Consider the following 25,360-nt stretch of genomic DNA (forward strand, 5'->3'; position numbering starts at 1 on the left):
CTAAATGCAGTAAATGGAGTCAGTGAAGGTTGAAGCCTGAGTCAGAGAGAAACCAGGAACCAGATCCATCAGACAGATCAGAGATGTGGAGCTGAGACTGTGACATGTTGTTGATCCAGAAATGTCTTGACAGGAGGAAGAGGAGTGGTGTCTCTGACGTCCTGAAGGATCATGGACAAAGACCCAGAACCAGAGGTGAGCTGCAGACAGCCAATCAGAGCAGCTGTGGACAAAGTGAGACTGAACATCTGTCTGCTGATGTGGTCATTTGTTGTTTTCTCCAGAGTCATTGTTCCATCACACAGCACTGACATTTAAGATGATGATTCAAACCTTCTCTTAGTTGTCTGTAGTTTTTCTGTAGCTGATGAAAATAATCTGATCAGATTGTCAGACTCTCTGTCTTCAGTCTGACTCTGTCTCTTGTCTCTCAGCAGATCGTGGTCTGCAGGAGGTTTTAGATCAACATAAGATCAGTCTGAGGAGCAGATGTGAACGAGTGACTGAAGGAACTGAGGGAACAGGAAGTGGAACAGGAAGTGGAACCCTCCTCAACAGGATCTACACTGAGCTCTACATCACAGAGGGACAGAGTGAAGAGGTTAATACCCAACATGAGGTGAGACAGCTGGAGACAACGTCCAAGAAGAAGACCCTCCATGACACTCCAATCAAGTGCAACGACATCTTTAAAGACTTACCTGTCCAACAGAGAGAGGACGTCTCCACAGTCTCACCTGTCCAACAGAGAGAGGACGTCTCTACGCTCTCACCTGTCCAACAGACAGAGGACGTCTCTACGGTCTCACCTGTCCAACAGAGACCCATCAGAGTGGTTCTGACCAACGGCGTCGCTGGCGTTGGAAAAACCTTCTCGGTGCAGAAGTTCACTCTGGACTGGGCCGAGGGCTTGGAGAACCAAGATGTCAGTCTGCTGGTTCTGCTTTCGTTCAGGGAGCTGAACCTGATCAGAGATCAGCGGTTGAGTCTTCTCAGGCTGCTCCATGTTTTCCATCCAACATTACAGAAGGTCACAGCAGAGCAGCTGGCTGTCTGTAAACTTCTCTTCATCTTTGACGGCCTGGATGAAAGCCGACTGTCACTGGACTTCAACAACAGGGAGGTTGTGTCTGATGTCACACAGACGTCATCAGTCAACGTGCTGCTGACAAACCTCATCCAGGGGAATCTGCTTCCCTCGGCTCTGGTCTGGATCACCTCCAGACCTGCAGCAGCCAATCAGATCCCTCCTACATGTGTCGACAGGGTAACAGAGGTCCGAGGCTTCACTGACGCCCAGATGGAGGAGTACTTCAGGAGGAGGTCCAGTGATGAAGATCTGTCCAGAAGAATCATCTCACACATCAAGACGTCCAGGAGCCTCCACATCATGTGTCAAGTCCCAGTCTTCTGCTGGATCAGTGCTACAGTTCTGGAGCACATGTTGACCACAGACCAGAGAGGAGAGCTGCCCAAGACCACGACGGACCTGTTCTCACACTTCCTGCTGGTCCAGACAAAGAGGAAGAAGAACAAGTACGGTGAAGGACATGAGACAAGTCCACAGGAGCTGACGGAGGCCGACAGGGAAGTTCTTCTGAAGCTGGGGAGGCTGGCGTTTGAACAGCTGCAGGAAGGAAACATCATGTTCTACCAAGAAGACCTGGAGCAGTGTGGTCTGGATGTCACAGAGGCCTTGGTGAACTCAGGACTCTGTACTGAGATCTTCAAAAGAGAGAGTGTGATCTTCCAGAAAACAGTCTACTGCTTTGTTCATCTGAGTGTTCAGGAGTTTCTGGCTGCAGTCTACATGTTCCACTGTTTCACCAACAGGAAGAGAAAGGTCCTCAAGAACTTCCTGAGAGAACAACATGATGCTTTAACCCTGGTTAACTTCCTGAGGAGAGCCATGCAGAAATCCCTCCGCAGTAGAAACGGTCACCTGGACCTGTTTGTTCGCTTCCTTCATGGCCTCTCTCTGGAGTCCAACCAGAGGCTGTTAGGAGGTCTGCTGGGTCAGACAGACAACAGTCCAGAAACCATCCAGAGAACCATCAACAACCTGAAGGAGATGGGGACTGAGGACAGTGATGACATCTCTCCTGACAGAAGCATCAACATCTTCCACTGTCTGACGGAGATGAAGGACCAGTCAGTTCATCAGCAGATCCAACAGTTCCTGGAGTCAGAGAACAGATCAGAGAAGAAACTCTCTGAGATCCAGTGTTCAGCTCTGGCCTACATGCTGCAGATGTCAGAGCAGGTTCTGGATGAGTTGCACCTGAACAAGTACAAGACATCAGATCAGGGACGACGGAGACTGATCCCAGCTGTGAGGAACTGCAGGAAGGCTGAGTGAGTCCAGACATGATCAATAACACCATCAATTAGTTCTACACACACACACACACACACACACACACACACACACACACACACACACACACACACACACACACACACACACACACACACACACACACACACACACACACACACACACACACACAGTCTCAGGTCAGGTGTGTTGTTTCTCCAGATGTTTTAACACTGTGAGTTTTAAACTTGCAGATGTTTCAGTTTGAGCTTCAAGCTGAAGATTAAAGTCCAACAAAGATGGACATGAACAATGTGCAGGTCTGACAGAGTGATGAGGGTCAGGGCTGGGTATTGATCACTGATCACCTGAATCCATCTGATCTCTGATTCACTTTGATTCCTGATTCAACATCATGATTGTGTTTTAGATTTCAGTCCCAACTCCAGTTTGACTTGGACATGAATGAGACACTCAGAGAACTGATGCTGTAAATTGTTGCATTATTAAAACCATGAATGTTGACATGATGAATGGAGCCAAAGCAGTTCCATTAATGCACTTTCTATTGAACATGAGCAACAGTGGAGTCGTCATGGCAACAGATAGCAGATGTAGCAGCAGCAGCAGCTCCACTGTGTGTCAACAGTCACAGCTGCTTCTTCACATCCTGCACATAGATCTGCTTCCATTCAGCTCCACACAGTTTCTACCTGACTGGACACTTGTTACCTTGGAGTCTAGAGGCTGCTGTGTGTGTGCTGCTGGTGTTGTGTGTTTGTGTACGCTAACAGGGCCGTAGCCAGGATTTTTGAAATACCGAGGTCATAGTCGTGGTGCGCAGGGGGGTGGCGTCAGAAATTTGGGGCAATTTTATATTAAAAGGCTTCAATCTGGTGCACTTTGACAGATAAAAACTACACACATCATATTAGATTAATGCCATTTTTATGATATTATCATCACTAGTGATCATCCAGAGAAGACCCAACTTCACTGAATTCTGATGAGAACACACCATCTATTACAAACAGGAGACTAGCTCCTCACACTCGTAGCAGCCACAGAGTAGCAAAAATATTATATTATAAAGTTTAATTCCAGCTCGAAAAAAAAAAGAGTCTGAAATGCAATGTGAAGGTCCTGGTTGTTAACATAAAGATGAACAGGTTTCTAGGGTGAAGTGTGCACTCTTTTTTTACCATAGCTATAGCCTACTATCTTTGGGTGACTTCCTTCTGGAGCGTCAGCTGTGTTCCTCACTTTGAAACAGGCCCAGGAAGTTTGTTTGCTTTTCCTTATAGTTACCACAAACATACATCTGACTGCTCCTTGTATACAACAACGACGAAGAGAGGATTTAAATGAGGACTTTGGGACTTTAACTTTACATTTATAGACGTTAAATTTTGGTTGTTGGTTTGTGTAGTATTTCACATTTCTATGCATATTTTTTATGAGTAAAATATTGGTGTCAAACTTCATTTCGGTTGTATGGTCTTCTTTGAATGGGAAAATATGAAGAGGTCTAGGTGAAATCAAAATGAGCCAAAAACAGTTGTATTTGGATGGAGTGAATATTATGACACCGGCTATTAGTGAAATATAGCCTAATTAGTTTTCCAAAGGTCAAATTCCACCTGGACATACGTATCTCTGATAATAAAACAGCTGCAAAATTGCTCAGGTTCATTTTTTTTAGCATCTACTTTTACACAGTTAGCCTACACATCACTTTTTCATTTGCCTGATATCCCATGATTCAAAGGTAGATTTTACTCTAATGTGATTTTTGTTAGTATTCTTACTAGGCAGAGATGAAAATTTTACATTTTCTACTGTAGCCTACTCCAGACATGTCTGTAGTAATCTCACAGGTCTTAGCTTTCTTTAAATAAATAAAAAAGACTGAAATAAAACTAATGTTTGCCTAAACTTTACACCGTATGCTCTTTGTTAAATCTGTCCAAAATTTTTTAGAAAAAATTTCACAGTCTTTGTTTGTGAAATATTTGTGCTTGTGCACCACATATGCTCACATCTTGTGCATCTCCTGGGGGCTAAGCCCCCCTGTCCTTAAAACTTAGTGACGCCCCTGTCTGGTAACATAAAATGTATCATGTCACTGTGCTTTTCACATAAAGTTGATGGAAGAATGGACAGTGCAGTAGATGCCCCCTCAGTATAGTATCTGCAGGAAAGAGGTCTCTGCTCTCCCCCACTTAGCTCAACTAGTGCATAGTGCAGGAGTAGGACACAGACAGTAAACGGCGCTGGATTGACGCTATTAAACAGCTGTTTGCTCCGCATACATGAGGACCCGTCCCGAAATAATACAGCGCTTCAAGTGCACGTATGTACGAAACTTTTACAGTGTAACAACTGGTTGGAAAGAGCAGTTTATCTAGAGCCAACTCACTCAGTAGCCTTCTCCTCCATGCACGCAGGCTCCGCGACGCGCTGTATCTCTCGCTTTTTCCGAATGAATCGCCTTTTTTCCGCGACCAGTAAACAAACACTAGCGTACGTGAGGGCGTCAATAAACAAGAGCATTATAGGCCTACCGGAATTGTTTGGACAAGAGAGGAGTCACTCACCTTCCATCTGTCCTCCCTATAATACTTTGCACTTTTTTTTTTTTTTTTTCATTCATTAGGCCGAAAAAAATACCGAGGTCATGACCTCGGTGTCCTCAATGGTAGCTACGGCCTTGTACGCTAACACACCTGTGCTTCACCTGCTGGTTCAGTTGTGGCTGGTTGTGAAGCCGAAGCAGCTGCAGCTCCAGTGTAACAGACTGACTGTGTCATGTTTGTGTGTCCATCATCAGCACAGACACACAAACTGTCAGAAGAGTGAAGGACGATCAAAGCAGCTTCTCTCTCTTTTTACTCATCAACCATCTCAGTCACTGTGCAGCCGCCAGCTTTCACACACTTTTAAGGTGGAATGTTTTCTTGTGTGCTGCTCAGTGACCCATGGAAATCAATCAGTCCACCTTAAACGTCACCATGACAACCTGGAGTGAGTCCTTAGTGTGGATTAGATCTGTGCAGGACACACACTTTAGTGGTCAGATCTTCTGACTAAAGATGTTTCTACATTTCACCTTGATTTTCTTTGACTTCATTTCATGTTTGGAGAAAATCAGTGTGTGTGAGCGTTGTTCAGGTGACACCTGCAGCTCTACACCTGAGCTCACCTGACCACATCTACCTGTGTCGGCCACAGGAGCCTGGATTACACATCCATCTGGGCTTTGATGAATGGATGTTGGATGATTCAAGAGGAGGTGGATCTGAATCTGAATGGGTTTTTCCAGCCCAGCCCTGATGAGGATTATTGTTTCATGTAGGGCTGGACGATTAATCGAATTTTGATCGTGATTACGATTTTGGCTTCTCACTATCATAAAAACACTGTAATCGAAGAAAAACGATTATTTTTTTGTCTATTGGTGTTTTATTCTGAAAAACACACATGCGCGCTTCCGCCCCCGCGCCTGCACTGCACTCCTCTCTCAGTTAATGCTGTGGACGAGTCCACTCGTGTGTTGATGGCAGCGTTTAAAAATCAGCGCCAGTGAAGAGAGAGCAGCGGCCACCGCTCAGGACGAATGAACGGGAAATAATAATTTAAAACACTCGCTCGTCTCCTCAAAGCGGCCGCACAACAACAACCCTCCTCCTCCTCCTCCTCCTCCTCTTCCTCCTCCTCCTCTTCCCCCGGCCCGTAGGCTACATGTGCATATGTTTACAAAGCCGGCAAGGAAGCAATCTGTAGAGCGGCGGATAACGTTATACGATGTTACGACATATTTGTATAGTTTAATCTGTCATAAACAAGAGATCACTTATGGGGCGCGTCAAAAAAAAAAGTAATGGAGTGCGTTTGTGACGAGAGCTGGGACAGCGCAGCGGGGCGGAGGCTCTGATCTTCCCAGGTTGGATTTCATCCCAGAGACGCAATAAGCGGCACACACGGAAGCCGAGAGCCTCCATTCTCACTCTTAATAAGTTAAACCATGACAATTACTCCAAATCTGTTTATTCAAGGTGAAAATGTAGAAAAGTTAAGCTAAACATCCTGTATAGTTTCTGCTGCTGGATCATAAAACTTAAAAAAAAAAAGTTTTAAATACATTTTGAATAAATATTTAAAATTATAAACTTAAAAACCTTAAACACACATTGGCACTGTTTATTTAAGGTAATAATGTAGCATGGTCAAGCTATAAATCCTGCATAGTGAGAGAAGATGAACTGAACCAGAGTGAAGAGCACATGTTGATCACATGATGACATGTTGTGTGTGTTTAGTACAAATTGTCTGATTTTACTCTCACACATTTTGTTTCTTCTCTAATCACAGACTTGTTGCTTGTGAACTCTCAGAGATTCACTGTGAAGTCGTTGCCTCAGCTCTGAAGTCCAGCCCCTCCCACCTGAGACTCCTGGACCTGACTTTGAACCCCCTGGATGATTCATCAGTGAAGCTTCTGTGTGCTGGACTGGAGAGTCCAAACTGTAGACTGGAGACTCTGAGGTGAGTTCACTGACTGGAGCTGTTGTAGTTGTTTGAAGCTTCAGCTTCTCATAGGTTCATACATGTCAGGATTTGTGTGTGAGGATTTTTCTCAAGAAGCTGAAGAGAGAAAACAGTTGAGATGAGTCCAGAGAGAAGAAGGTGAGAGCAGTCGTAGTCAGGGCTGGACTGGCCATCGGGCATACTGGGCAATTGCCTGGTGGGCCGTTGACCCAATGTGGGCCGGCCTGGCCGGTCCGCTGTGTTTTTTTTTTTTTTTTTCTAAATTCTTTCCAATTGGGCCAGGCTACAGAGGGCTGTGGCCGTGTGTGCCAGCATCGACACATATTATTGGTCTATTGTTTGTCATTGTCAATCAATCATGGGCTGACAGGCTCAGAGAGCCCTGACAGTGCTGTCAATCACCACACGAACCAGGGTGGGGCGGGACCTCAATGGGCCGGTGGACGGGCTGCTGCTGCTGCTGCTGAGCCAGTTAAAGAGTAGTGAACGTCTTCAAAGCTGTTCCCTAACTTGAAAATGTATTTAGTGTAAGAAACGCCCGGGTGGCGCTGAGAAACAGCGATTAAAAAGCCGGAGTCTCTGGAGGTGGAGGCTGCTAAATTGACGGATCTTTAGTGCTGGGGATCACCACCGCCACCCCCCCACCCCACAGCAGCCACAGGTGCTGCTGCGCCGGGAGACGAGCGAGGAGGACCCGACGATGATGAGCGAGTGGAGGCAGACATGGTAAGTAACATTAGCCTGGGGCTGGCTACACTTCTGAGACATGTCCAAAACAAAGTAAAAAACGTTTTTACATTGAATGTGATAACTGCATAGGCTGCTGGTGAATGCAGCTGCAGCTGCAGCTAACGTAGCTCCTCATAAATTAAAGCAGAAGTGAGTGATATATTTGTGTTAATATAGGCTAAGTCTTAAATAGTTATATCTTCCGACAGCAATCACTTACATAGAGTGTTTGGTCTGAAACACGGGTCTGTCAGTCCCTCTGCTCTGCTCTGAGCCTAGGAGAAAACATTTATCGTATCCTACAGTTTTTATCCAATGAGGAGAGAGAACGGCATGCAGGGCTGTGTGTGCAGCCAAGGAACGCCGTGAATGTGGTGACGTAGGGACGAGGACTGTTATGGTGCGTTCAAGGAAACTCGTATTTTTCCGACCGTGAAGTGGTACCAGTTCGATCTGGTACGAGTTCACGGGTCGGAAGTTACGAGTGGCCGTTATAGTGACTTTCACCGGTAAAACAGGTCGGAAAAACACGAGTGGGTTGCCTGGAACGCTACAAAGTCGTAAGTTGTGACTTGAAGCTGTAATTTACGATTTCAAAAGCCTGCCTGGAACGCAGCATTAGCGAAAACGACCGGATCACTCACTTCTGCTTTAACATGTGATAACATATTAGCCCAGAGTGGAAGGGCTGTGACTGTTGGTAGTTGTGGTTGGTTTTGTTTAAATATGCCGAATTGTGATATTATGGGTTATTATTGTTCAGATGATTTAGCTAAGCTAGCTAACAGCTGCTAACGTCAGCAGTCTCTTGTTGCCGTAGCAACAGTAAACATTCACGTGGAAGCTGAGATACTTGAATTTTAGCACAAAATACAAGTAAACCTAGGCTATAGGAAATAATAGTTTAACAATATTTACCATTAAGTTTATTGTAATCTTTCAATTCATTTATAGTTTACTGAGTAATAGGTATAATTTGTGTGTAAATGTGTTACTTTTACTGTACTTCTCTAATGGCTGTGCTGTCTTGAGCATGTTCAGGTCACAAAGATCTGACTTTTTTGCATTGGAAAATACTAAAGTGTCCTAATGAAAACACGACAAAGCCATTTGACTATCTTGTTCATAAATGATGGTGACAGGACTTTTTTTTTTTTTATGATACACACACTTTCATTGATACGAATAGGCTACTTGGTTTTGAGCATGTGACTGATGCTTTTGCAAGGTTTTGCAGTTTGCACAAAAAGTATACTTGGCTACATATACTTGTCAGTACACAGATGCTGAGTACAAGTTCTGTTTGCTGTTTCTTGCAGGTCACAAATTTGGTGAGAGTGGAGCTGGCTGGCTGCGGACGAGGAAGTAGGGCAATACATAGCCTACTTGTGCACATACACATAAGAGAATGCATATATTCAGACCTGTAATTCTTAGACTTTTTTTTTCAATTCTCTATGGTTTCATAATGACTGAGTCACCTTTAATACAAATGAGTTCCAGCTCTAATGCTGCTACTGTCTGTAATATGTTTCTATTTAGATTATTTGTCAGGATATTTTGTTATTATTGTCCCTGTTTGTCCTTATCCCCCCCCCCCCCCCCCCCCTCCCCTTCACCCAATTGAGGTAGCGCCCACCTCTAGTCATGACATAATTTCTGTTGTGATTTGACACTAATGAATAAAGATTTATTGATTGATCAATTTTAGTCCTTGAGTTCATAGCTACGTGTTTTATTTGTTAACTGCTATCAAGGAATATTGTAACGGAACAGCTTCGGTGATGATACGCTGGCTGTGTATATCCTGGCCTAATCCTCCGGTCAGAGAAGACGCAGCAACTTCTCTCCTTTAGATGATTTTATTGACCTCTATCCAACTGAACAGGACACTGTGGTACATTTGTAGACGTGTGTGTGTGGTTTGTGATGTCTGCAGAGGACAACAATAATAAACAGTATTAATTAACTTACTTTGCAGTAGCATTAATAATAATTAAACTACAATGGCATTAGTAATAGAATAACACAAATTACAACAGACGTGAGTAACGTGTCATACTGAAAATCGCCAGTAGGAGGCACTGTAGGATCATTAATCAACACAATGGCCTGGCGCAGCAGGCAGGTCACGTGACCAAGCTAGACTGAAACAGCCCCGTCGGCTACTGAGCCGGTCAATTTAGCACACTAGCCTCACTGTTATAGCAGCTTCAATGAACGGCAGCTACACCGCTAAATAAACATTCACAGAAGAAATAAATGTATGATAATTAACTGAGTTACATGTCGGACGGGCCGTCCATATTCTATTGGGCTCGGTAAGACATGCTAAATGCTAAGCTAACGAGCAAACGAACATATTACCCTGCTACTATTATTAGCTCTCGTCACACATGAAATAAACATTCATTCATTCATCACGTAACTTACATCATCACCGACGCACACTGTTGTACAGTACAAAGGGATGAAGGAAAGCACTGGTGATCTGCAGAAGGTAACTCAACCAGGTAACTGCACCGAAGTTTATTGAACACACTGCGCATGCGCAAACAGTCCATCAGTCTCTGCGTGAAGCAGCTTGCTGTGACGTGTACTCCTCACAGCAGGGAATTCACAACAGCCGCCCCCACATTCATTCATGAATGTGTAGAAGAAGCACAAGTCCCTGCTGTTGTTAAGAGTGACTGGTGTCCTCGGGCATCTTGGGGAGCGGTACCAGCTTGGTAACCGGACGAGTGTAGACTGTCCCTTTAATATTGACGTCCGCTGAACGAACAGTCCCATCATCGCCGGGATGAACTTTGGTGACCTTTCCTATGGGCCAGAGCGCCCTAGGAAGCTGGGGGTCCACTACCATAACCACTTGGTCAGCAGCGAGGCCAGCAGTAGGGGTCCTCCACTTCTGGCGGCGCTGAAGGTCGGGTAGGTATTGGCGGGTGAATTGGCTCCAGAACCGGTCTGCCAAGACCTGGCTATGCCTCCAACGGCGGCGGCCTAGAAGATCACTGGAACCATATGCGGCTTGAGGAAGCGATGCGTCGTGCCGCCCCATCAGCAGCAAGTTCGGCGTTACAGGATCGGGGTCAGCCAGATCAGAAGAGGAGTATCCCAGGGGCTTTGAGTTAAGTATACCCTCTACCTCCACGAGGACAGTCAACAACACCTCCTCTGATACGACTTGATCCCGCAGCACGACTTGGAGTGAGGCTTTCACTGACCTTACCTCCCTCTCCCACGCGCCACCGAAATGGGGTGAAAGAGGAGGATTGAATTTGAATGTGATGCTTTGGTCGGCCAACTGTTGCTTCAATGAAGGTTCGAGATCTTCCAGTGATTCTTTGAGCTCTCGCTCTCCCCCTCGGAAGTTGGTGCCTCTGTCGCATAAGATCTCGTATGGCTTGCCTCGTCTTGAGATAAATCGACGCAGGGCCAGTAAGAACGAGTCTGTGTCCATGTGTGGCAACAGATCAAGGTGGACACATCTTGAGGTAAGACATTTAAATATTATGCCCCACCGTTTCTCATGTCTTCTTCCGATCTTCACTGTATAGGGCCCGAAGCAGTCGACCCCGGTGGCCCGGTGGACCAGAATGGGGGTTTGTTGATCCGGAGCCGCGCAGCAGGCAGGTCGGCCATCCTTGGTGCCACGGGGGTGCTCCGCCACAAACAGCATTCTGCACAGTGTTTCTGGTGTTTTTTAATTACCTGTCGACCACGTAGGATCCAGTAGTTTCTTCGGATCTCTGCGAAGATTCTCTCAGGGCCAGCGTGGTGCAGACGGTGGTCGTAATCCTTCACTAAGAGCTGTGTGATCAGATGATCAGGGCTGATGACAACAGGGTGAAGGCTGTCTTCAATCAGGTTCTCTGCTTTGCGTAGGCGACCACCAACTCGAATGAGGCCTAATACTTGATCGTATTCGGGACTGAGAGCACTTAAACGGCTGCCTGAACGGACTGGTTTGCCCTGTTCAAGTGCCTTTAGTTCTTCAGGGAAGCTATCGGATTGTATCCTTCTCAGCAGAGTAGTCTCCATCTCGATGCGGTCGGCGGCAGACATAGCTGGGGCAGCCGCCCCGTGAAGGGACTGATATGTAGCCTGCAGTAGTTCAGTCCATGTATTGTATTTAGCAGGATCAGGCTCATCGCTGCTGGTAGTAGAGATGTGACCACAGAAGGTTGGGGCTCTCAACTCATCAGATTCCTCTGTGTGCACTGAGGGGTTCACTGGCCAGTGATCTGAAGACTGGAACAGAAACGAAGGCCCCTGACTCCAGCGGTTTGGCTGGGACAATTCGAGGAGAGTCTTCCCGCGGGTGATATCATCAGCCGGATTCAAGTCAGTGTTAACGTATCTCCATGATCCGGGCTTGGTGAGGTCCAGTATTTCAGTAACTCTTGTACCGACGAATACTTTGTACTGGTTGGACTCCGACTGTATCCAGCTCAGTACGGTTGTTGAGTCAGACCACAGCACCACGGATTGGATGGACAAAGTCAGTTCGGTCTGTAGAACCTTGGTCAGCTGGGCTCCTGTGAGTGCGGCGCATAATTCCAGTCTGGGCATCGTCTGTTGCCGCTTGGGTGCAACCCGCGACCTGGCCATAATGAACGACACGGTGATGCGTCCCTCTGGATCCTCCACTCGCAGGTAGGCGACTGATCCGTACGCCTTCTCCGAGGCATCACAAAAAATGTGAATCTGCCTCACTGATGAGTCGTTGTCAGCGGCTTCTGGAACATAACAACGGGGAAGAACTATGTTATGCAACTGAGGGAGCTCACCTTCCCATGCCTGCCACACCGGAAGTAGCTCGTCTGCAATAGGCTCGTCCCACTGTCTCTCTGTAGTCCACAAAGCCTGGACCAGGACTTTGGCCCGGGTAGTGAAGGGAATTATGTATCCGAGCGGGTCGTATTGTGAGGCAAGCACCCTGTACACGTTCCTCATGGTGGGCTGTTTGGATGATACAGGCTTACATTTATAACCCAGTGTGTCTGTCATGCAATGCCAAACCAGGCCGAGAGTGGACTCCCTCGGGTCAGCTCCTTCAGCAGTTAGCCACAGCTCGGATGTCGTTGATCGTGCCTCAGTCGGGAGGTGAGAGATTACCTCTGTCCTGTTGGATGCCCACTGCCTGATCTCAAATCCACCTTTAGCGAGGAGGGTTCTCAGGCGGTCGAGAAGATCCTTTGCCTGCTGTGGTGAGCGGAGTGATGTCAGACAGTTATCCACATAGAACGAGGTGATTACCGTCTCCAGCAGGTCCTCATTGCCACTGTGGTGATCTCGAACGTGACGCTGCACAGCGTATATGGCGCAACACGGACTGCAAACTGTGCCAAATGGCAAGACACGCCATTCATAGATGTCAGGTGGTCTGTCTCTGTCCATGTCGCGCCAGAGGAAGCGGACAAGTGGGCGGTCCTCAGGAAGGAGTCTGATTTGATGAAACATAGCCCTTATGTCTCCACTGATAGCGACCACATGTTCTCGAAACCTGAGCAGAACCCCCAGCAGCGACGGCCCAAGAGAGGGTCCTGGTAGCAGGTCATCGTTCAGAGCACTCTCTTGGTAGCGGAAGGAGCAGTTAAATACCACCCTCGCCTTTCCGTTATGATGCACTAAGTGGTGCGGAATGTACCAGGATTCAGTAGAATGACTGGCCTCCTCACTGGTGATCCTCTCAGCATATCCCGCCTCCACTAGCTTGTGTATTTCTTGGTTGTAGACTTTAGCAAGCTCCGGATTGGTCAACAGACGGCGTTCTGTAGAGCGGAGGAGGGGCATCACGGCAGCAGGTGATGCGCAGGGCAGAGCTACATTCCTCTTTCGAAGGAGGGGCGTTGCGTATCTTGAGACACCATCCACTATCACAGTGGTGCTCTTCTCATCCAGCATGGTGAGGGCTGCTTGGTCTTGCTTGGATCGCGTCACCTCTCTTTCGCTTTTATATGGCAAAATGTCAAGCTGCCACAGGCGTTGAACATCCCTTTGTAGGTCGGAGCAAGGTGTATCAACTGACAGGTGAAGGAAAGAGCTCTCACCGTTTGGATGTTGAAGAAAGTTAGTGGGTCCCTGCACTGCCCAGCCGAGTCGGGTGCAGACTGCTACTGGTGCTCCAAGAGATCCTGCACGTACTGGGTGGATTGGAGTTATTAGATGAGGGTGGTCAGATCCAATCAGTAGCATTGGCTGAACTTTGGTGAATGTGTGCAGGGGGACTCCTTTCAGGTGGTTGTATTTTCTTGCCAGTTTGTCTCCTGGACATGACTGCTCAGCCAGTTGGAGTTCAGTCGCGGTGAATGCTTGGTTGATGGAGTGATAGGTACGTGGCTGTGTGTTAGCTGACACCTCAAATGACACTGCCATTCCCTGGAGCTTTAACACATCCTGTCTGATGGTCTTCAGTTTAAGTGACTCCACTTCTCCACACAACCCAAGGCGCTTGACCGCAGCAGACAGAATCACAGTACGCTCAGAGCCGTCATCTAACACTGCATGTGTGTTTAGTGTTCTCTTGCCATGACGGAGCAGCACTGGTACCACTTTCAACATGACGCGTCCTGAGTGGCTGGCATGATCCAGATAAACTGCATTAGTTGGGGCGCTGACAGTGAGAATGTTTAGCTGTGGGTCTTGGGCCACGACTTCATGGAGTATCAGCAGGTGTTGTTTGTTGCATGTGGAGCAGAGTTTCTTTAGGGTGCAGCTATCTGGTGAGTGGCCACGCCCACATCTCCAACATTTTCCTTTGTCTTTAATCCAGGCGGCTTTCTCCTCAGTAGTAATTCTTTCGAACTCAGGGCAGCCGTTGAGGTAATGATCCTGGGTGGTTGTGCAATATGGACAATAGGGTTTAAAGCGCTCCCTCCTTTTACCCGTGGGCTGATCTTTCCTTGAGCCTGGCTGGAGGTAGGTCCGTTGTCGCTGTGGAGAGGTCTGCTGATGCTTGCCTGTTGTGGAGTCGCTGCTGAAGTAAACAGAGGCTGGTTTGACCCACTGTGATTTACCTGCTTTACTCTCTCTCTGTGTGATGCGACTGGACTCAGCTGGGTTGGATTCTGCTGCACGTCGGGACACCTGGAGCACCTGAACCTTCATATCCAGCCATTCAGCGAGGTCAGGTAAGGTGTATGTCTGGTCGCTCCCACTGCGGATGATGCCTCTTTTAATACAGAATTCGGCGAAGCTATCCCTGTAGTTGCCAGGCAGCTTACCAAGGAGGGTGTCGACGTGGGAGCCGCACCGCAGCTCAGACTGAGCGGGACCGTCCATGCGACTTAACATCCCCACTAGTGTGTTTACAGATGAGGAGAAATCTTCGAAAGCCTTTGCGTCGCCAGGTTTCACGGGAGGAGAGTTCAATATAGTCTTCAATTCCCCCTGAACCAGCTGTCTTGGCTGTCCATATCGTTGCTGCAGAGCGTCCATTGCACTGGTGTATGGTGTAGAGTCATGTATGTATCTCTTTGCCATTTGGTAGGCACTAGGCAGTTTGAGATGATCAAGTAATACTTGGTATTTATAATCTTCAGTTAAGTGTCTGTGTGGACCAAGTAAACTATCCAGTCCCCTTTTCAGCATGATGAAGTCACTCTCCCGTCCGGAACTGAAGAGAGGCAGCTTGGGCTTAGGAATACCGTATGAAGCAGCAATCGCCATTTCTGTCATAGTGAGAGTTGCAGGATTGTTGTAGGGAGAGATGTATCCTGGTGCTGTAGGTGGAGCAACCATGGGTGTAAGCTGTGAGTAGTGTGCAGCTGACTGAGATCCAGACTGGTATAGCTGTGGTTGGGCTACAGGGGGATATCCAGTCTGTGGGAGTGAGTAGACTGCTCCTGGATCAGTAGGTGGCTGATAAGGAGGGATAGCACGAGAGTTTGGCCTTGTCCCTTGTTGGTTGAATGAAGCAGGTTGATATCCCAGCGGTGGTCCAAGTTGAGGAGTGGTCGGATGCTGGACAGATTGAGGATAACTCTGCTGCTGTGCAGTTGTGGGGAAGAGCTGTGGCATAACTTGAGACTGTGGAGGTGCAGGTTGGGCTGGCTGAGGTGTATACAGGGCAGGTGAATGTGTCAGCAGGGCTGCAGGATGATCTGGCAGAAACGCTGTCGGTGGTGCCTGTTGAGCTGGTTGATGCCCCGGCTGGACGTGCTGACCTGCATGCTGGATGGGCGGAGAAGGTGAATACAATCGCTGGGCAAGCGGAGTGTGGTGAGCAGACTGAACTGCAGGCAGCTGTAGAAACTCTGGCGCTAGTCCAGCTAGGGTAGCTGAATGATGAGTAGACTCACTGAGGTCCAGCGGTTGTGCTGCTACCTGGACGGATGGCTGTAGAGCTCTGGCCTGAGTCGTTGAGCTGAGTTCTCCGTGCTGTATGGGCTGTGCTGTAGGTGGGCGAGGCTCACTGTTGTCCAAGAGATGACAATATCCTCCGTCAGCTGATTTCCAACTCATCCGATTATCCATAAGGGGGGATACTCTGGGCCCTGTCACTCCACTGTGATGAATATGAGGAAGGCTCGAGCTCCGGAGAGGATATGATAAGTTGAATGGATGCTGCTGAGGGTGAGCTTTACCTTTAACACTGTCCATGGCTGACTGTAGCTGTTTCATCTGCTTAGTTAAGTCTTTCATGCGGGCTTCCATCCCTTCCAACTTCAAATCTTCTGACCCAGTGAGCACATTATAGTCTGGAAGCTCTTCCTGGTGCGCTTCTATCACTTGATGTGTTGTATCTCGGCTGTTCAGATAGCCCAGATAGCCAAGGTCTTCAATAACAAAGTCATGTAGGTGCTTAGGGAGTTGGTGAGACCGGCTTGGGCGGGACGCAGCTGGAGGTTGTTCATCTGCATGGTTGCCAGAAGTTGCCATGGCGCAGTTATACACACAATCCGGCTCGAAGGACCACTTTTAACGGAACAGCTTCGGTGATGATACGCTGGCTGTGTATATCCTGGCCTAATCCTCCGGTCAGAGAAGACGCAGCAACTTCTCTCCTTTAGATGATTTTATTGACCTCTATCCAACTGAACAGGACACTGTGGTACATTTGTAGACGTGTGTGTGTGGTTTGTGATGTCTGCAGAGGACAACAATAATAAACAGTATTAATTAACTTACTTTGCAGTAGCATTAATAATAATTAAACTACAATGGCATTAGTAATAGAATAACACAAATTACAACAGACGTGAGTAACGTGTCATACTGAAAATCGCCAGTAGGAGGCACTGTAGGATCATTAATCAACACAATGGCCTGGCGCAGCAGGCAGGTCACGTGACCAAGCTAGACTGAAACAGCCCCGTCGGCTACTGAGCCGGTCAATTTAGCACACTAGCCTCACTGTTATAGCAGCTTCAATGAACGGCAGCTACACCGCTAAATAAACATTCACAGAAGAAATAAATGTATGATAATTAACTGAGTTACATGTCGGACGGGCCGTCCATATTCTATTGGGCTCGGTAAGACATGCTAAATGCTAAGCTAACGAGCAAACGAACATATTACCCTGCTACTATTATTAGCTCTCGTCACACATGAAATAAACATTCATTCATTCATCACGTAACTTACATCATCACCGACGCACACTGTTGTACAGTACAAAGGGATGAAGGAAAGCACTGGTGATCTGCAGAAGGTAACTCAACCAGGTAACTGCACCGAAGTTTATTGAACACACTGCGCATGCGCAAACAGTCCATCAGTCTCTGCGTGAAGCAGCTTGCTGTGACGTGTACTCCTCACAGCAGGGAATTCACAACAAATATGACTCTCCTTTGTCTTGTGTCTGTAATGCTTGCTGCAAATCCAATTTCCCTCGGGATATGAATAAAACTGAACTCCTTTGTAGTATGCGTTAGAGAAGACGCCGCAAGATTTGTGGACTTCTACGCTGTGTCCGCTGATCAGTAGCCTAGTGGGCCGGTCTGGACAGAAAATGCCCGGGCTGAATTTTTGTCCCAGTCCAGCCCTGGTCGTAGTGTTTGTGATTCAGAGCAGCAGAGAACGAGCTCAGCTTCTACAACTGTTGTTTTCAACTCAGACAATTGTTGTTGAAGCAACGTGCAGCACTGATCTGAGAGCAGATGTTGAGTTGACAAACTCTTCACACAGGCCATTTTTGCATGCATGCTTGGACTTAAAACATACATCTTACACAGCTTGTAAGACCTCCAATAGGCCTCCAAAAATAGATTTTGCCAACTATGGTATTCAATTAAAAGGAAGGGTCTAACTGTAACTATAAAACTGAAACTTGGCAAGCAGTCTAACATAGGCTACAACGAGCTGCAGAACAGGTGACTGTATATGCAACAAAATAAAACAAACACTGGAGCAGTCATGATGACAAATCAAAAACTGTTTTTGTTTAAGAAGATAATCATGTCTGCCTTCTCAGGCTGAGGAGGTCTGTACACTAGTGACGCGCGGTGCGGGTCAAGAAATGTTTACTTTATTTGCGGTGCGGGGCGCGGGGGGGCGGGTCATTAAAAACACTGATGATGCAGAGTGTGTTATCAGGGGCGCGCTGATGTTGAGGGGAAAGCCGGCGGAGGTGTGAGGGAACCGGGTGAGACGGCGGCTGGGTGCATCATCAGAGCGGGGTTGGTTTCACTGAGAGGAGACCGGGGAGAGAGAGAGGCGGCCGCCGCGGCGGCTGCTGCACTCGCTGCACTGTGACTCTCCCTCTCCTCACGAGCTCCACACTGTCAAGCTACCGGCAACACAGCGCCTCTGTCTGCTCTTTCAAAGTAAAAAGCCGCTGTCTGACATTTAATAGCGGCGGGGATGGTTGTGAAAATAGATGCGGTGGTGCGGGGCGTCAAAATACTTCAAACTAGTGCGAGCGGAGTAAAACAAACAAACTAGTGCGGACATTTAGGAACCGATAAAAAGGATCGAAATGCAAACGGCTTCTTAACGATTCCGGAACCGGACGTAGGAACCGGTTCCTATTTGGAACCGTTTTTCGGTGCCCAACCCTACTGCTCAGGCTCAGAGTGTTGGCTGAGGGCAGGAGTCAGAAGCAGCTCAAAGTGACAGCTGAGCTTCTTGAACGTGGGCTTGTGTGAGCTGTTGAACACAGTCAGTGTGTTAGCAGAGCAGAGCAGCAGCACAGAAGCTGAGTGATGAGCTGCTGTGTATTGTATTATTTGAACTAAGATGAAGTGTGATGATGATGATTTAAATTGACATGCCCAAAATAAACAAATTGATTGATTGATTGATTGATTGATTGATTGATTGATTGATTGATTGATTGATTGATTGATTGATTGATTGATTGATTGATTGATTGATTGATTGATTGATTGATTGACACTGTATGAGTGCAGATGAGCTGTTGGAGTGAGAAGGAGCTCAGTGACAGAGTCTCTGAGAAATGTGGCTGCACAACATGAGTTTTTCTGGATGGAGCCACAGGTGGAGCTGACAGGTGAAGAGGCGGAGTCACTGCGTCTGTGTTGAAGCAGCAGCAGCTTCTCATGAATATTAATGAGCTGTTTTCTCTCTGTCACTGTTTAACCTGCTTCCTGTTGCTTCAGCTGTTGGACTTTGATTTTCTAAACTTGTTCTTTCTGAAGCTTCTTCAGCTCTGAACAGATGATGAGACACTGAACGCTGTCAACAAGGAGCTTTGTCCTCAACTCACTGCTTTTATTCTTTATTCAGATTGGAGAACTGCAGTTTATCAGAGATCAGCTGTTCTTCTCTGGGCTCAGCTCTGAAGTCCAACCCCTCCCACCTGAGACACCTGGACCTGGGCTGGAACAACAACCTGCAGGATTCAGGAGTGAAGGATCTGAGTGGTTTTCTGGAGAGTCCAGACTGTAGACTGGAGACTCTGGGGTCAGTTCACTGACTGTTGTATCTGATCCACCTACAGTGGATTAAAGTGAATTTATAAAAATATACTTTCTTCTTAAAACATTAAATTGAAAAAAAAAAAAAATCTCTGTTCCTATATTTAGATTGTAATGCATCTTGAGCAGGACATGTCCTAAAAACAAACAACTCTTCTTCTAAATAATATGTGACAAATGATGTAAATTTGTCTATGTGTCTATGGCGACAGCACAGACCATTCTTCGCTTAGCGACCCTTAACAAGAGGCCAAGATAACCTGGCCAGAGTGTAAAAATGTGTGGCAATGTGTTGTAATCTGTGTGTGTTTCTATGTGTCTGGTGAAACGAAATGTAAATGGTCATGTGAAAAAGAATTTCCCTAGAGGGACAATAAATGTCTAAAGTATAATTAGTCCAGAAACACAGAGTTGTATTAATTCCTCATTTTAGTCCAGATTTATTTTCCTCTTTATTCAGATTTTTATCAAAAATCAAAGTTACACCACTTGACACTGGGTTTCATCACGTCATTGACCCCTGTGCTGTTAGTTTATTGATTTGACCCTGATACCAGTTGATCAATAAAGTTGATAATAATAACAACAACAACAACAACAACAACAACAACAACAACAACAACAATAATAATAACAGAGAAGAAGAAAAACACAAAGTTAGTGACATGAAATGGTACAAATATAAATCTGTCTAAAAGAATCAGAGTCTCTAAATCAGAGAGTTGTAGTCAGTGTTTAGTCCAACAGGACTGATTATTGGTAAAGACACATCTGGTTATTGATCAGGACACATCTGACCAGTTATCAATGAATTTATCTTCTTTTATTCTTTATTCAGATTGAAGCGCTGCAGGTTGTCAGAGATCAGCTGTTCTTCTCTGGTCTCAGCTCTGAAGTCCAACCCCTCCCACCTGAGAGAACTGGACCTGATTGGAAACAAGCTGAAGTCTTCAGACCTGAAGGATCTGGATGATCTTGTGGAGAGTCCAGACTGTAGACTGGAGACTGTGAGGTCAGTAGGGGGGCGGAGTCAGTCTGTGCTGCTTTCAGCACTATTGGACTAAAGTCAGTGTGAGTGTTGAGACAATAACAGAGACAACAGTCAGCCAATCAGAGCAGAGAGAGACAACAGTCAGCCAATCAGAGCAGAGAGAAAACCACTGATCCATCACCTCTGTCCTCTGCTTCTCTTCTCAGATGGAAATGATGATCCTGATGGAAGTGAAGAGGTGTTTGTGTGTTCAGAGATCATCACAGTCTCTCCTCCTCCTCTTCCTCTCTCCTCCTCTTCCTCCTCCTCTTCTTCCTCCTCCTCCTCCTCCTCTTGTTTCCTTCTTCATCCATTCTGATCAGTCAGCTCCATCTTGTGGTGTGGTGAAGAACTGCAGCTCATTTCCGTTTCCACATTATTCAGAGTTTCTAAACATGATGGAGGTTCAGATCAGGTTGCTATGACAACAGTGAACACATTAATGTACGCACCATGTTCGTAAACACTGTTTATTTTGTCTAATGATCAATGATGTATATTATTTTATATGTAGTTTTTTCTGGCTCTAATGTGACTCTGGTCTCTCAGGGAGCAGAGGAGAGAGAGGTGACAACAGCAAGAGCAAAACCCTGTTTACTGAACATGAAGCAGCAAAAACACATTTATCTAAAGAATTAAAGGAACCAATAGATTTGTAATTTGTTTTCAAGTCACACATTTTGCTTTTGAGATGACAGGCTTTTTTTGCTTCAGTGAGTTTTTTTCTCTCTTAAATAAAGTTTGATTCTTTCTCAAGCTCTTGTTTCTGTTTGACGTTGAAGAGGTTTTGTTTGGATCGATTTGATACAAAAGTAATTCCATAGTTTTACAGCTGGAATTTACAAACCAGTTCAATCTGTGGTGATGGATCAATGAACCATGGATCAATGATTTACCAACTTTATCTTTAAGTCAAAAAATAAGAATAAAATGAAGTTTGACTGACAGACACACAGAACAACATAGATGATAAGTACAGTGGCAATAACTTTTGCTGAATTCCAAACTGTGGAGCTACAAGGACACTGAAAAAATGCGCAGAGCAGCAGCGACAACATAATTAAAGTTCAAATGCAACCGAAAATTAAACCCGTCACTGGAAGAGCTGAGAGCGCCGACATCGTGGTCTTCAGACGTAAAGACTGGAAAGGAGACAAAGTCAGAGCCTGTCAATGCAAGCAGTGGTGTAGCCAGTGCAAAAGCAACGCACACCAAGAACGGAAACAGCGGCGGTAAGACGAGGATGTGCGAGCGGCAACAAGTATGTGTTTGAGATGAGCGACAGAGCCTGACAGTCAACGTTTCAAAGTTCAAGAATGTCTAGGACTCTTCCCAGGCAGAGACACACTGAGTGGACTTGGCTTATGACAGTGCACTGGAGTTGCAGAGCACAGAGTAGATGCAGAGGTTTGCTCCAACGACAGTAAACAGCGCCTCAACGCAACACTAAGACAGACTTTGCAGGCTACATCCCATCATACCCGCAGCACGTCTTTTCTGTTTAAGCTGCTGCTGCCTCCGGATGGTACAAGATGGTACAAAACTCAACATTCACGACTCAGTAACTGACTATATCAGTGTAGTGAGGGAGTGTTTTGTCTCCCTGTGAGCTTCCCAGAGAGTTTTCTGGGAGAATGAATGACTGATGATGTTCATCTGTAAGAGACAGAGATGGGGACTCGAGGTTGCGTTTTCTTCATATTGCATTGCAATATCCTGTTTAAAGTGATCATATAATAAACAACTAATCAATAGGCTACTGTATAGATAAAGGAGTGATAATAACCTACAGTAAATGCTTTGAATCGCTTAGATATAGCTGTGCAGTATCCTTAGTAGACTGGATAGCAGCAGATGATAGAAGGGTCATTACAACCAGAAGAGACAGGAGACTTTTATTTTTTAGAGACTTGAGACTTGACTCGGACTTGCAGAAAAAGACTTGAACATCTCTGGTATGAGAAGTAATCACACTCACCTGTATCAGTGGATGGGGAGGAGGAGGCTGGACGGCGTCGGAGACAGACAGGAAATGTTGTGTGTCTGCAGCTGTTGGTGAGACGGTGGCCGTGGTGCCGTGGCGGCTCGGTGCTGTTCACGACTTTTAGTGTCACCGGCAGAGAAGACGGTTAAATAGGGGAGCTGTGTCACATCATCTGTTAGGAGGGGGGCTCTACACCTCCTTTAGGTAGCGAGGGACCGACGGAGAAGTGAGTGGCTTGAACGCTGAGCCAGCCAGGTTAGGTTGACACGGCACAGGAAGACACAACACGACAACACGTGGTAATGTTTGGGCTGCTGCAGCCGTGCACGTCAGCAGTGGGACATCACCGGGGGAAAAAAGACAGAGAGAGAGAGAGAGAATGAGTGTTGCCTCGAAAGAAAATATGAAGGAGAACTCAGACGACTGACCGCAAAACCAAGGAGACACTTGTGTTTTCAAATGTTCACATTTTTACATGTAAAGTATTTCCATTCTACATGACTTTTTTTTCAATTTTCAACACAATTGAAAAACTTCACGAAGGGCTACGTGTTTGATCAAAAAATAAATAAAGTTGCAACATCCATCTTACATATAATAATTATTTTCATAGGCCTATATCCTATGTGCAGAGGCTGTCACATGTGCACATGTTAATGATTCCTAACAATAATTATTAACAGTGATTTACCATGGTTTGAAACGCAGGGACATCAAATTAAAATGCATCTGCACAAAATAATCTCATCATCATGTTCAATTTTTGACGGAAAATAAATATTTAAATCAGAAATAACCTTCTGATATCTTCAAATCTCACTTGTGAGTATGAGGGAACATTTAGACTTGACAAAAATAGTGACTTGAGTTATATTGTGATAAATATCAATATCGACTGATATAAAAAATGATTGAGGCAGGTGTTTCTGTGTTTCTGTGGTAGAAGTGGTTTTGAGCTGCCTCCAGAGTGGACTGGTCTGTATTGATGTGTGTTTTGTCACTGAGTTCCCTCTGTGTGCAGTGTAAAGGTTGCTGTGCATTTAGTATTGTGTGCAGTGTGTCTGTGTAAATCTCTCCTTCATTTGTGGTGCTGTGTGTTGCAGGGTTGTGCAGCAGCTGCCTGGCCCTCTGTGGGGCTGGTTGCACTTTCAGATGTCACAAGTATTTCTTCATGAATGACTCACTATAATAAAGACTTGTTTTTGTTGTACACCTACCTGTGTCTGTGGTGGATCCTCTTTCACAGGACCAGACCAGGTTAACAAAGGTGGTGGGAACTTTCCACTACCTTTAAAATCCTCAGACAAAATGTATTACATCATCAACACACAGTAAATGATGGATGTAAAGTGTAACCATTCTTGACAAAGAGGAGGAATACATAAGTGTTACCTAGTTTGCTGTCTCCTTGCTGAAAGCCAGTGGTTCAGTATCTCTCTGGGCTTGGCTCGTCATCCAGTACTGGAACATCTTCTCTCTCTGGAAACTGTTGAAATCTTCACAAATCTCTGGATCACTCTAGGTCGGCTCCACCATCTCAGCAGGGTGGCATTTTGAAAAGTATTCACTCTGGGACCTGAGACAAGGTCAAGATACAATTACTTGATGCTAAGTTGTGAGCAATTAGACATTTTTACTACATTTCAATTACATGTCAAATACATAAGGGAGATCTCAAAAATTAACTCACTGATGCACCTTTAAATATACGGTTAAACTCTAATGACTTACAAAGACTATGAATCTTCAGATCATCATTTAACTTTTATTAGCTACAGAAATACCAGCATTAACAGTAAATATTTGATATGAACCCGTGTTAACCCACAGCCAGCTGCAGTACTTTACACAAAGTATTTCAGAACACATTGAATAACAGTTTCTTTTACACAGCATGTAGTCAGAAAATGTCTGCTGCTCAGCAGTATTTACTAAGATATTCTCACTCACCACTTCAAAGCCATTAACACTGTTAGGCTAACCCAATAGGATTTAACTTGAAGTAATTAGCATCACAGCGAGTGGATTGTATTAGCACTAGCATGGACCGACACAGTTTACAACGGCAACAATTATCATCATGGTTAACGGAAACATGAGTCAGCTGACTACATATTAAAACTCACCTGTCCTCACCTGACCAGCTGGTCTTCACTCAGGAAGTGGATGAAGCATTTCACTGGCTACCGTGCACCTCCACTTGACTCTGCTGTTTGACCCACTTTATCATTTTTAAATGTGTGTCTTTGTTTTAAGTGCTTTTATGTAAAATATTAAACTATTTATTTCAAGTGCATTTTTAAACATGAATTTACATTTTGAGCTCTACTGAAGTGAATGCATAACTGTTTAATTGCTGTGGGCTACAAATGACCAGAGACAAACCTGTCCCACAGTGTGAAGTGTGTGTTCAGGATGTTAGAGCCAAAGCAGCTCTAGAACTGGTTCATAAAGACAGAGTGGGACGTTTGTGGAGATAAATTATTTACATTTAACTCACAATGTATTAATATAACTGCATTTCATCATATGTTTTTGGAAGAAAGAATATTTATGTGTGTATGATATGGTTTGTTGACCTAGAGGTGATGGAGTTCTCTTGTTTGGACACTAGGGGGCAGAATTAGAGCAGGGATTGTGGTGGGGCATGTCTGGATGGGTTTTCCTCATCACCATGGAAGACTCAGTTCAAGCAGCCTCGTCTCTCTGTGTCACTGTTTCTTTCCTGTGTTTTTCAGGTGAGTGTCGTCTCAAACCCCAAAGGAATTACTGAAACTTCTTAGTTCAACTTTAGAGAAGTGTGAGTGTCTACATGTTGTACATTTGTGTGTGTGAATGTTGAATGAGAGCGGCTGTGACTGCTGTTT

The 25,360-nt window shown here is 45.7% G+C and overlaps 1 protein-coding gene and 1 long non-coding RNA gene across 3 annotated transcripts in view; one reads left to right on the forward strand and one right to left on the reverse strand.

The window, feature by feature from the left end:
- LOC310989777 (NLR family CARD domain-containing protein 3-like) overlaps window positions 1-25,360 on the forward strand; it is a gene marked incomplete at its 3' end in the record, with an annotated part of 219,808 nt that overhangs the window by 117,650 nt on the left and 76,798 nt on the right. The window contains exons 5-9 of the mRNA XM_083976925.1: window positions 134-195; window positions 435-1,267; window positions 1,568-2,355; window positions 6,689-6,862; window positions 19,289-19,465. Of these exons, the coding sequence (XP_083833051.1) occupies window positions 134-195; window positions 435-1,267; window positions 1,568-2,355; window positions 6,689-6,862; window positions 19,289-19,465 (2,034 nt within the window). The remainder of the gene's footprint in view (window positions 1-133; window positions 196-434; window positions 1,268-1,567; window positions 2,356-6,688; window positions 6,863-19,288; window positions 19,466-25,360) is intronic.
- Window positions 22,488-24,167, reverse strand: LOC310989479. Of its 2 annotated transcripts, none has more exons than XR_014595537.1 (3): window positions 23,886-24,167; window positions 23,711-23,781; window positions 22,488-22,807 (listed from the first exon to the last, which is right to left on the reverse strand). It is a non-coding gene; the product is annotated as an uncharacterized lncRNA (long non-coding RNA). The 2 variants fall into 2 exon arrangements; XR_014595538.1 differs by having other exon boundaries at window positions 23,711-23,791.

Source organism: Trachurus trachurus (genome assembly GCF_905171665.1).
Source record: "Trachurus trachurus genome assembly, chromosome: 8".
Taxonomy (NCBI): Eukaryota; Metazoa; Chordata; class Actinopteri; order Carangiformes; family Carangidae; genus Trachurus; species Trachurus trachurus.